The sequence below is a fragment of the Spermophilus citellus genome (genome assembly GCF_964194105.1).
Source record: "Spermophilus citellus genome assembly, chromosome: 9".
Lineage (NCBI taxonomy): Eukaryota > Metazoa > Chordata > Mammalia > Rodentia > Sciuridae > Spermophilus > Spermophilus citellus.
Genome location: NC_138191.1, coordinates 107,409,307 through 107,422,177, shown reverse-complemented (window position 1 = coordinate 107,422,177; position 12,871 = coordinate 107,409,307). Strand labels below are relative to the sequence as shown.

The 12,871-nt window shown below is 38.7% G+C and overlaps 1 protein-coding gene across 1 annotated transcript in view; it reads left to right on the top strand.

Moving 5' to 3' along the window:
- CCDC30 (coiled-coil domain containing 30) overlaps positions 1–12,871 on the top strand; it is a gene marked incomplete at its 5' end in the record, with an annotated part of 126,155 nt that overhangs the window by 54,188 nt on the left and 59,096 nt on the right. The window contains one exon of the mRNA XM_081307518.1: positions 6,694–6,873. Within this exon, the coding sequence (XP_081163644.1) occupies positions 6,694–6,873 (180 nt within the window). The remainder of the gene's footprint in view (positions 1–6,693; positions 6,874–12,871) is intronic.

Here is a 12,871-nt window from a genome sequence, read left to right as displayed (position 1 = left end):
CTGTATTATTTCATTCAGCAGGTTACTCATTCCCTTGGTTTGAATCTCTGTACCTTCTTCTATCCCGATGACTCGTAAGTTTGGTTTTTTTATGTTATCCCATAACTCTTGGATGTTTTTCTTGTGATTTTTTCCCAGCCTTTCTGAGTTGGCTAGACTCTTTTCAAGATGGTATATTTTGTCTTCATTACTGACGTTCTGGCTTCTACTTGCTCCACTCTGTTAGTGATACTCTCAATTGAGTTTTTAATTTGGTTTATCGTTTCCTTCATTTCTAGAATTATTGTTTGATTATTTTTTATAATCTCTATCTCCTGATAAAGATGCTTAACTTCTTCTTTTATCTGTTTATGTAATTCATTCTCAATGTGTTCTTTCGCTGCTTGAATTTGCTGTCTCGTATCCTCTTTAAGGTTCCATTCCATCTGTCTAAGGTATTCCTTGAGTTCTTTATATGACCATTTTTCTGATGACTCTAGGTCCTCCTGAATATTTAGGCTGTCCTGCATTGTTTGTACTCCTTTTCTTCCTTGCTTTTTGAAGCTGTTCATGTTACTTCTTGTTCTGTTTGACTGCTGAGTTACTGTTTACTCCTATAAATTTATTTGATGCTTGGGAGGAAAGGTATTAGAAGGGAAGGGAAGAAGTCACTAAAGAGAATGAGAGTAAGCAGGTAGAATTCAAGGAAGGGGGAATAAGAAAATTGAAAAGAAATGAAAAGACAAAAGAAGAAAAAAATAGGAAATAAAAAAAGAAAAAAAATTTTTTTAAATATAATAAAAAAATTAACATTAAAATTAGAAGAAAACAAATTTAAAAAATTGTAAAAAAAAATTAAAAAACAACAAGAAAGAAAAATGAGAATGAAAGAAAAAACCCAAATTAAAAAAAAAACGAGAAAAAAAAACTAATAAATGCAGTCTTAGAGTTTGATTAACTTCTCTTCCAGTAGGTGGCGCTGTGCCCACCAGGCCAAGTTTCTCCTGTCAATACGCGGGAACCAATCACTGTGCAGCAGCTCCTCCTCCCAGACTGGGCGAGTCTCCAATCCTGAGTGCCTAGGGCCTCCTCTTGTGTCTAGTCACTTCCCCACTTTTCCTCTAGCCAGGCCCCTCTCACGGGTGCCGCTCACCACAATACTGGCTACACGCCAGGTCTGCTGCTCCCGGGAGCCCTGTTTTCATGGACAACTGGGCACACTCTCCCAGTTTGCCATTCCCTCAGACCCTAAGTTTGTAGAGCTTGGGGCTGAAAATCCTCAGCGAATTTTACTTGCCCTCAGGTAGCCACGCCCCCGGTAGCTGGTGCAAGAGACCTCAGTTGTCAGCACTGGTGGGAGCGTTAGCCGGGAGTTCCGTGCCACGGGTCCCGCGCTACGTCTGATTCCCTTGGTCTGGCTATCGCGCTCACGGGAGAGCTGGGAGGGGCCCTTAAGGTTTCCCCAATGTGTGGAGAGGGACTTACACACCTGTAGCCGCAGGTTTCAGTGAAGTTATCTCCTCCGCCACAGTCTGGTGACGTCAGTTCTCTGCCATGGTGGTATCTCTTGCAAATGGCGACAGTTTGTTTCCCTTTGCCGGGTGACCAATGCAACGGGTGGGTCCTTACTGTCTCTCCCAAGCCCCGTTTCAAACCTGTGGCCACTACCTATGAAGGCTCGGTTGGCATTTACCTCCGTAGGAACAGAAGGGCCGACCAGTTGTTTCAGCCGGATGGATTAGTGCTGAGTCACAGCTGTTTGTCTGCGGGAAGCAGGCGAACGGGAGCTTGAATTCAGCCGATCCGGGCTCAGTGTGTGTTCTGAGAGGCCCAGATTGATCGCCCCAGCTCCACGTCAGTTCAGCATTGCCTAGTGATCCTGAGCAAACAAATTTTAGATTGTTTATGACTCCCTATGCCCGCACAGCTGAAGAGGTCAGAGACTTGATCTCTCTGCGCCTGCCGCCATGTTGGAATCTAAAATAATATTTTTAAATCTAAAAAACCTATACAATTAAGATAATTATGGGCTGGGGTTGTGGCTCAGTGGTACAGCACTTGCCTAGCATGTGTGAGGCACTGGGTTTGATTCTCAGAACTGCCTGTAAAATAAAATAAATAAAGGTCCATCAACAACTAAAAAAAAAATTTTTAAGATAATTAATGCTAGTTTCAACTTGATTTAATTCTTTTTTTTTTTTTTTTTTGGTATCCAGGATTGAACCGAGGGGCATCCAATGACTGAGCCGTATCCCCAGCCCACTTTTTATTTTTTATTTTGAGACAGGTTCTTGCTAAGTTTCTCAGGCCCTCACTAAATTGCTGAAGCTGGCTTTGAACTCATGTTCCACCTGCCTCGGCTTCCCAAGCCACTGGGAATACAGGCAAGTGCCACCATGCCCAGCTCATTCTTAAGAAATGTATAGTTCTGAGACTCTAGAGAAGGTAATTGGCTTATTAACTCCATTTATTGACCCAAGAAAAGACCCATTTGTACTCTCGCATGGTTCCTAGTAGCCTGGACTAGTTTATCTGCTTCTGCAATAACTTTCTACCAGTGAAGTGATTTACACTATGGGAAAAAATAGAGGCTCTTTACATTGGCTGCTTGACTGGCTGACTGGTAGCTGCTTCAAAGACTGACTTACTTTCTTCAAAACTCCTTTTCATTTAGGCTGGGCATAGTGGTGCATGCCTGTAATCCCAGCTGCTCAGGAGGGTCACATGTTCAAAGCCAGCCTCCATATAAAGCAAGGTGCTAACCAACTCAGTGAGTCCCAGTTTCTTAATAAAATACAAAATAGAGCTGGAGATGTGGCTCAGTGGTTGAGTGCCCCCTGAGTTCAATCCCCAGTACCCACCCACCCCGCAAAAAGACATCATTTTCATTTATACTCAGGTACAGAGTGACTAGACTGGGAAATGTATACATTAAGAACTATTCTCGCTTTCCAGTCTTGAAAACAGGTTAAAACTTGGGGGCCCTTGTCTCGTTGGTGCCAATGGATGCTTCTCTTGTGTGTCTGTTTTGGGATGTTAAATGGTTCTGTAGGCTGCTGATTACAAATTGACTTTTAAAACCTGCTATGTGATGGTTAAACAAGAAGCTAAGTGGTGATCAAGGCACTCCAGGCTGTTTGCAGATGGAAGATGAGGGCACCCACAGCTATGGTGATGCTACTGAGTGCTCATTCAGTGTCAGGTACCCTGCGAAGGGCGGACATGCGCAATCTTACCATCACTTCATCCAGCCTTTATCTTTATTATCCTTATTTTAAGAGGAGAAAACAGAAATATAGGGAGACTAAGTGTCCTTTCCAGGGTCATTTAATTAATAAGTGGTCAATTCAGGATTGACACCCAGATGTATCTAATTCTAAGACTAGGGCTTTCAATAATTACATTATAATCTATTAAAGAATTTCCTCTAGATTTCTTGAGACTTGCAGCTCTAAGACAATTAAACTGATTAAGATTATCTACTTTATATATATATATATATATATATATATATATATATATATATATATATACATTTAATTGTAGGTGGACACAATAACTTTATTTTATTTTTAGGTGGTGCTGAGGATCGAACCAGTGCCTCACAAGTGCTAGGCGAGCGCTCTAACACTGAGCCACAACCCCAGGCCCTAGATTGTCTTTTTCACTATACCAAAATAGGAACTGAAAGGCTAACAGGACTTGGGGAGGTGTTTGTTGCTTCTGGGACACAAACAAGATAAAACTGAAATGATAACAGTCTTCTCACAAAGTCACAGATAGGAAATATACTGGATCAGGACAAGGGTAACTCTCTATTAAATTGTTTTAGACTGAATTCTTTATCTACTTAGCAAATCTGTGTGTGCCTACATTTTGTAGAAAATTCACATGATTAGTCCTTTGATTCAGGTAGTTTTATTGCACTGGAGAGACCTGATGGGATAATGTGTTGTTGTTTTATACGTGTGTATTTTTTTAGCTTTATTAAGATTTAATTGACAAAGTTGTAAATATTTATGGTGTACACGTGGTATTCATGTGTGTATATGTAAATATATGCATGTGAATTGAAATGATTGATCAAACCCATTAACCCATCTATCACCTCATCCACATATTTTTGTGTGTGTGTGTTAAGAACATTTAAGAGGGACTAGGGTTGTGGCTCGGTGGTAGAGCACTTGCCTCACACGTGTGAGGCCCTGGGTTTGATCCTCAGCACCACATATCAATAAACAAATGAAATAAAGGTGTTGTGTCCATCTATGACCTAAAACAAATATTAAAAAAAGAACATTTAAGATCTAATCTTTGTGGTTTTTCAAGTGTACAATACATCATTGTTAATGATAGTTACCATGCTGTAAATAGATCTCCAGAACTTTTTCATCTTATCTGACCAAAACTTTGCATCCTTTGACCATTATCTTTGCATTCCCAACCACCGCTCCCAGCCTCTATCAAGCACTGTTCTCTCTGCTTCTGCGGGTTTAACTTTTTTTTTTTAGATTCCACATATAAGTGAGATCATGCAATATTTCTCTTTTTGTGCCAGCTCCCTTTATTTAGCATAATGTCCTCCAAGTTCATCCTTGTTGTGGCAAGTGTAAGGATTTCCTTCTGTTTTAAAGGTAAATAGCTCTCCATGTCATATGTTTATATAAACCACATTTGTCAACTGATGGACACTTAGGGGAAAAGTTTGATACGGAGGTCTTGGCAAAGATTTTCTGGTTATCACCCCAAAAGCACAGGCAAGAAAAGCAAAATTGACAAATAAGATTACATCAGACTAAAAATTCTATATAGCAATGGAAACAATCAACGCAGTGTAGATATAATCTAGGGATTGAAAGAAAATATTTTCAAGCCACACAGCTAATAAAGGGTTAATATCCAAACTAAGGAACTCAACTCAATAGCAAGAAAACAAATAATCCAATTTTAAAATGGACAAAGGATCTAAATAGACAATTTGTCAAAAGGAAAGCATAAAAAAGGCCAACAAGTAGCTGGGCGCTGGGCACATGCTTATAATCCCAGCGGCTTGGGAGGCTGAGACAGGAGGATCGCAAGTTCAAAGCCAGCCTCAGAGCATTCCAGGGAGCATATGGTGGAGCAAAGCTGCTCAGCTCATGGTGACCAGAGAAAGCGAGAAAGGGGGAAGGGTCAGGGTCCCAAGATGCTCTTCTGCAGCAGCAAGCCCACAATGACTTCCTCCAACTAGCTCCCACCCCATAAAGGTTTCCCATTTCCCAATAGTGCCACAGGCTGGTGACCAAGCAGATGGCCTTTGGAAGACATTTCAGATACAAATCAAAACATTATGCCAATCATCAAGCCACTTCTGTATGTCTCAAATATAACAAAACTCCCACTATAGTATACTTTAGTCTTTCATTTAACAAATTCATAGCCAGCATTTGTTTTAAACTTTTGAATGGTTAAAATAAGGAAATAAATTCATTCAGAAACCCAAACTTGCCATGAAAGTTTATTTAGTTTGAAATTATGTTAAAACAAACCTGATTAAAAAAAAAAAAGCCAGCCTCAACAAGTTAGCAAGGTCTTAAACAACTTAAGTGAGACCCTGTCTCAAAATAAAACACAAAAGGGCTGGGGATGTGGCTCACTGGTAAAGCACCGCTGGGTTAAATCTCCAGTACCCACCCCCACACAAAAAAAGAAACTATTATTAAAATTAAAAAAAAAACAGAATATTTGTTGGCAAAGGTATGGAGAAGGGGGGAACTATAAAGGTTCCTCAAAAAATTAAAAGTTTATCATATGATCCAACAGTTCCACTTCTGAGCATATTATCCAAGGGACTTGAAATTAGTATGTTAAGGAGACATCTGCACTCCCATTTTATTGTAGCGTCATTCATGATAGCCATGTTATAGAATCAACTAAGTGTCCATCAACAGGTGAAAGGACGAAGGTAATGAGATATAAGTGCTATATACTGTAGATACTCTTCAACTTCCAAAGAGTGCCTTGCTGTTGAGTGGAATCTGGAGAAGAATCATCAGGTAGCAAAAATGAAGAGATGAAGAAAGCTAGAAGCGGAAGGCCTTTGGCTAAATTTTCTTTCTTCTTGCCAGACCCATGTGCACTCACTCCCACACACATACATGCTCACACTCTACTTCACATATTAACTCTGAGTCAGATGTGGTGGTGCATGCCTATAATTCCAGCAGCTCAGGAGGCTGTGGCAGGAGGATCACAAGTTCAAAACCAGCCTCAGCAACTTAGGAAGGCCCTGAGCTACTTAGCAAGACCCTGTCTCAAAATTTAAAAAAAAAAGGCTAGGGATGTGACTTAGTGACTAATCACCCCTGGGTTCAAACCTCATCCCCGCCCCCCACCGACTTAATTCTGAGCTCTTCATTTAAAGGGGGGTTTTACTCCAAAATCACCCACGCTTCTCTTTTCCCTTCACTGACACGAAAAATGAGGTTAATTGTCTATGCCTGACAAATTTTATTCCCATAATTCGTCTGATATTTTCTCTCTACTGAACAGTTATGAAATCACATAAACACTACCAAGTAGCCATAACTGTAAAAGAGTAATTTGTTGTAGGTAAACTGACTCCAAAACTATTTACATATTAATGACATTCTAACAGTTTCGATCTAAAAGCTTGAATTGGTGTTTTATCAACATTCATTCAAACCTGACTCTCTTTCTAAATGTTTACTTTAGTATCTGTCATCTGGAGAAAAAATAAAATGCGAGCCGGTAGAGGAAGTACAACAACTTCGCAAGAATTTGCATCGCCTCCAAATTCTTTTCAACTCTGCTGAAAAAGAGCTTCGATTTGAGCGAGAAAAGAACTTGGACTTAAAGCAGCATAATAGCTTGCTTCAGGAAGAAATCATCAAGGTAACTCTAGCAGGAATGTCCTTTATTGAAGGGTCTCAGCTGACCCTGGGAACATAGGAATGAAAATCCCTCAACATAATTCATGATAGGGTCCACCATGATGATGGATGGACAATGTAAACTATCTAATAACTTCCTCCTTTAACTGTTACCTACTAAATAAGACAGAGCGCAGTCATTTCTCTGCTGCTGAAAAAGGTACATATGCTGGCAATCTGCAAATTTTTAAAAAAGGGTTTTTTATTTCTTTCTTTATTTTTTTATTCTGATTTGTTAAATATGACAATGGAATGTATTACAATTCGTATTACATATATAAAGCACAATTTTTCATCTCTGGTTATATACTCAGTATATTCACACCATTCATGTCTTCATACACGTACTTTGGATAATGATGACCATCACATTCCACCATCATTTCTACCCCTTGCCCCCTCCCCTCCCCTCCCACCCCTTTGCCCTATCTAGAGTTCATCTATTCCTCTCATACTCCCCCTCCCTACCCTACTATGAAACAGCTTGATGCTGGTTGTTTTAATGAATCATAATAATAACCATTATTTATCAAGTGGTTAGTATGTGCTCAATACTATTAAAACACTTCGTCAACTAGATTTCTTTTTAAAGTCATGTTTGCTGAGATATAACTTATATATGGTACAATTTGCCCTATTTAGTTTTATAGTTATATGAATTTTGATAACACAAATATAAAAAATGACAACATATAAATATGGATATATAGTACTACAGTGAAGTTACAGAATGTGTAACCTTGTTCCTCTTTACTTCTTTTTTAAAAACAAATAGAGAAATTAATTTTAATATATTTTTATTTAACCCAATGGATTACTAACATAATTTTCAAAGAAAATAATTGTTAGTAAGATATTTCATGTTCATTTTCTTTGCCCTAGTAATTCTTTGGAATCTAATGTCTATTTAACACATAGCACACCTCCATTCAGACTAGACACATTTCAAATACTCAGTAGTCTCATGTAACCAATGGCTGCCATATTGGTTCCTTTCTCCATCTTTCACCTTTTGGTGAGACATATGCAGTAGCATAACCGTATGTTATGTGGTTTCCGGTTGAGTTCCATCAGAAAGGGACACTAAAGAGATGAACTTAGAATATACAAGAGTAGAGGGAGGTGTTTTATTCCTCCCTATAAGAATTTAATAAACTGTGAGTTGGTTTCTAACATGCTTTTGGTGGGAATAACTTCAGTTAGGTCTCCTTCTCCTACAAGTTTTTCATAATGGCTCTCTCTTCTTTCACCCCCTACCTCTTCAAGTCTATGGTAGGAAAGGTGCTTCACAAAATTTGTTAGTTTCCCTCAACCTTGCCCTTACTTTTATAAATACCTTAAACAATTTTTACTCTGATGGATCTTTTTCATGCTTGAATCTTGAACAATGGATTTTTAATTATAAGAGTAAAATATGGGGCTGGGATTATGGCTCAGCAGTAGAGTACTCACCTAGCACATTCGAGGCCCTGGGTTCAATCCTCAGAACCACATAAAAATAAATAAAATAAAGATACTGTGACCAACTACAACTAAAAAAAATAAACATTTTTTTTTAAAAAAAGAATAAAATATACCTCACCTCATATCACAGGCAATGTAAATATACATACTAGATTAATTATATATTAAAATATAATGTCTAAAATGGTAAAACTTTTAAAGAAAATATTTGCGTAACTTTGTGAAAAGAAATGGAAAACAAAAAAAAAATACAAAACATACAAAACCTGAAAAATTAGATGATATTATAGTTAAAATTTTTATGTGTAAAAGTTTATCAAAAAGGGTTGAAAGAGACATGAATTGTCTTATTGGTCATTTTAAAAAATATCTTTATTTATTTTTTATGTAGTGCTGAGGATTGAACCTAGTACCTCACAAGTGCGAGGCAAGCGCTCTACCACCGAGCTATAACCCCAGCCCCATTACTGCTCATTTTTGTTTATTTTTGGTATTTAGCTTGACTTGGTTTCTCCTCTGGTTGGCTTTTCCTTTATTGTAGTTCTTCCCTTTGCAGATTTTCATTGTTGTTTTTCATTCCTCCTTGTGGAATATTATGCCAAGAATGTTCTAAAGTGCAGGCTTTCTTGCTGTAAATTCTTTTAGCTTTTGTTTATCATGGAAGGTTTTTATTTCATCATCAAATTTGAAGCTTAATTTTGATGGATAAAAGATTCTTGGTTGGCATCCATTATCTTTTACAGCTTGGTATATGTTGTTCCAGGATCTTCTCGCTGTGAGAGTCTGGGTTGAAAAATCTGCTGAGATCTGAATTGGTCTTCCCTTATAGGTAATCTGATTTTTCTCTATTGCTGCCTTTAAAATTCTATCCTATTCTGTATGCTAGACATTTTCATTATAATGTGTCTTGATGTAGATCTGTTGTAATTTTGTACGTTTGGTGTCCTATAGGCCTCTTGTATTTGATTTTCCAGTTCATTCTTTATACTTTGGAAATTTTCTGCTATTATTTCATTGAAGAGATTGTGCATTCCTTTGGGTTTGAATTTCTGAACCTTCCTATCCCAATAAATCTTAAATTTGGTCTTTTGATGATATCCCATAATTCTTGGATATTCTGTTCATCGTTTCTTACTATCTTCACTGTGAGGTCAACTTTATTTTCAATATTGTATATTTTGTCTTCGTTGTCTGAGGTTCTGTCTTCCAAGTGATCAAATCTATTGGTGATGTTATCTATTGACTTTTTAAAAAATATTTATTTTTTAGTTTTCGGCAGACACACATCTTTGTATGTGGTGCTGAGGATCGAACCCAGGCCACATGCATGCCAGGCGAGCGCGCTACCACTAGAGCCACATCCCCAGCCCATCTATTGACTTTTTTAATTGGCTTATTGTTTCTTTCATTTCAAGGATTTCTGCTTGTTTTTTTTTTCTTCCAGTATCTCCATCTCTTTCTTGAAGTAATCTCTTGCATCCTATATTTCTCTCTTATCTCTTTGTTGGTGTGATCAATGGTCACCTGTATTTGCTCTCTTATCTCTTTGTTGGAGTGATCGATTTTTGCCTGTATCTGCTCATTTCAGTTATGCATATTCTGAACTCCTTCTCTGACATTTCACCTACTGTGCTATCTGTGGATTCTATTGTTGTGGTATCTTGGTTTGTTGGGGGCACTTTCCTCCCTTGTTTTTTCATGATGTCTATGAGTCTTCCTCTCTTGCAGTGCAGGTCCCAGTTATTACAGCCTCTGCCCTACTGTCTTATAGTGTCCCTGTAGGTTACCAATACCTTACTTTTAAGGGAGGGATCAATATTATAGCACTCAATGTACCCAGAGTGCAGCCATATATCAGTCGGCTTCTATTTTTACATTTAAAGTTTTGTCACTATAATCAGAAGTGATGAGTTTGGTTATCTTCTACCTTATAGTCAATAGGTTTGCGTAATGGTTTACAGTTTCTAACAGTAGAAAGGGGAACTGAAGGAGAATATGGAGGTATTAGATTATATGACAAGTGAGAGGGTAATCATAAGAAGTTGGCTGTTAATAGGAGAAACAAGAGATAGGCAATCCCATGCAAGACTCCCTGTTACCTCAGCAACAGGATAACTGTTGGGACTGTTGAACCAACAGTTCAACCAACAGTTCAGACCAGCCGGGACTGTCTCTCTTGAAATCCGTTGGTTAAAAGACAATACTCCAGCTCTCTAGAAGCACAGTTTATAGCACAAAAAGTTGCAAAAGTGGGGGAGGGGTGTTGAGCATCCCTAGTAGAGAAACCTCTGGTGCAGCCAGGCCCACAGGGACCTTGGTGACGTCTTACCAGGTCCATATTGTTGTCTCTTGATAGAAGCGGTGATATCCCAGTTTCGTGGCAGTGACAGCCTCAAGCCTATATATTTTCTGATGTTGGGCTGGAGCCATGCTTTGGTGAATAAGGAACCTCAGAGTGGGGTGGTTCACCATGTATCTGCAGGTGCTAGGCGAGCTTCTCCTCTGGAACTCTGGGCCACAGTGTGGCGGGTGGGCCTCTCCTCCAGTTCTCAACAAAAATAAAGTTTTAAAGTTACACAATCTTTTTCTTTTTCTTTTTTTTTCTTTCTGCAGTATTGGGCAGTGAACCAGGGGCATGCTACCACTAAAGTACATTCTCACCCCTTTTCCTTCTTTGTTTTGAAACAGGGTCTCACTATGAATGTGCAATCCTCCTGCCTCAGCCTCCAGAGTTGCTGAGATTGTAGATGTGGGCCCAAAGTTACACAATCTTTTGAAGTCATTATCTAAAATTTTTAGTGCTTACTAAACCTCAATGACCTGAGCCAAAACCCTGCTTGTCCTGCCCTACTTTTTTTTTATCACTAGATTTATTTATCCCTAATAGATGTATTCATTATTATTGGTTTAATTAAAAGGTCAACTACGCCAAGGTAAAATTCATGGGATGGCAAAATTGTTCTTCCTTGGGGCTGGGGATGTGGCTCAAGCAGTAGCGTGCTCGCCTGGCATGCGTGAGGCCCGGGTTCGATCCGCCGAAAACTAAAATAAATAAATAAATAAATAAAAATTCTCTCTCTCTCTCTAAAGAAATAAAAAATAAAAATAAAAGGCACTTATTTGATTCCTTAAAAAAAATTGTTCTTCCTAACAGAAGAGCACCAAGAAGTTAGGGGGACAGCCCCCAAACATGCTTGTCTAAAAACAAGACAAGCCATGCACAGATTCATCTAAAGTTTTATGAATCACATAAATATTCAAAATGAACCACCATGTAAAATAGTACTTCCTTTTAATTATGGTTCAAGTCTAAATATATATTAAAAACTTAGTCTTTATTAACCTCTTGCTAAGTCAGCTTCAGCAACTTAGTGAGACCCTGCCTCAAAATAAAAAAAATTTAAAAAGGGCTGGGGGTGCTTCCCAGTGGTTAAGAACCCCTAGGTTCCTTCTCTGGTACCAAAAAAATAAATTAATTAAAAAAAATTGTTTGAGCCAGGTGCATTGGTACACGCCTGTAATCCCAACTACCTCAGGAGGCTAAGTTTTTGACACTAGTGATCAAACCCAGGGCCCCATCTATGCTAGAAATGTGCTACACCACTGAGCTACACCTCATCTTCCTCATGAGTTTTTAAATATGTGTTTATGTGTGTGGGGGGGTGCATGCCCACATGTGCACACACACCAAGGATTAAATCCAGGGGAGCTTTTACTGCTGAGCTACATCCCCATCCCTTTTTTATCTTTAATTTTGAGACAGGGTCTCACTAAGTTGCTTAGGGCCTCGATAAATCACTGAAGTTGTCTTCAAACTTGCAACCCTACTACCTCAGCCTCCCAAGTAGCTGGGATTACAGGTGTGTACCACTGTGCCCGGTGAGTTTTTAAATATTGATCATATGTCCTCAAGGCTTTTTTGGTATGTAGTTCTTAATTCTAAATCTTTAACACATTTCCTTGTATTCTCACCTTTCCTTTAAACATGTTTCTTAGACCATTTTAAAAGTTCAATTCTGAACATATTCAAAGAGTAGTATGTCTTCCTTAAGGTACAGTGGCCAGAATTACACAGGTCATGATGTCTTACTTATGATTAATGTCCTGTAAATATTTGTAGAACCAATGAACAGGAGTGAAGAGCTCTCAGTGAGACCTTGGTAAAGCAAGAAGATATTTTTTGCTTTGTTTCAAATCTCCCTCATGGTGCCAGGCATCTCAGTAGTATTATATACAATAACTACTTTGTATTGACAGCCTGTCCACTTTTTCCCTTATAAACCTCCTCACATACCTACAGGCAAGGAAACTGTTTTGCAGATGAGGAAACTGTTCAAGGTGGCAAAGCTAATAAATTGTGGAGCCCAAATCTGCTCCCAGGTCTGTTTCCCTCTTCATGGTATAGACTCTTTCCACATTGTAACTCTCCCCAGTTGGGAGTCATTCTGGAACCTCAGCTTTGCAAACTTAGGCCCCTCCTCGTCCCTTCTGTTGTT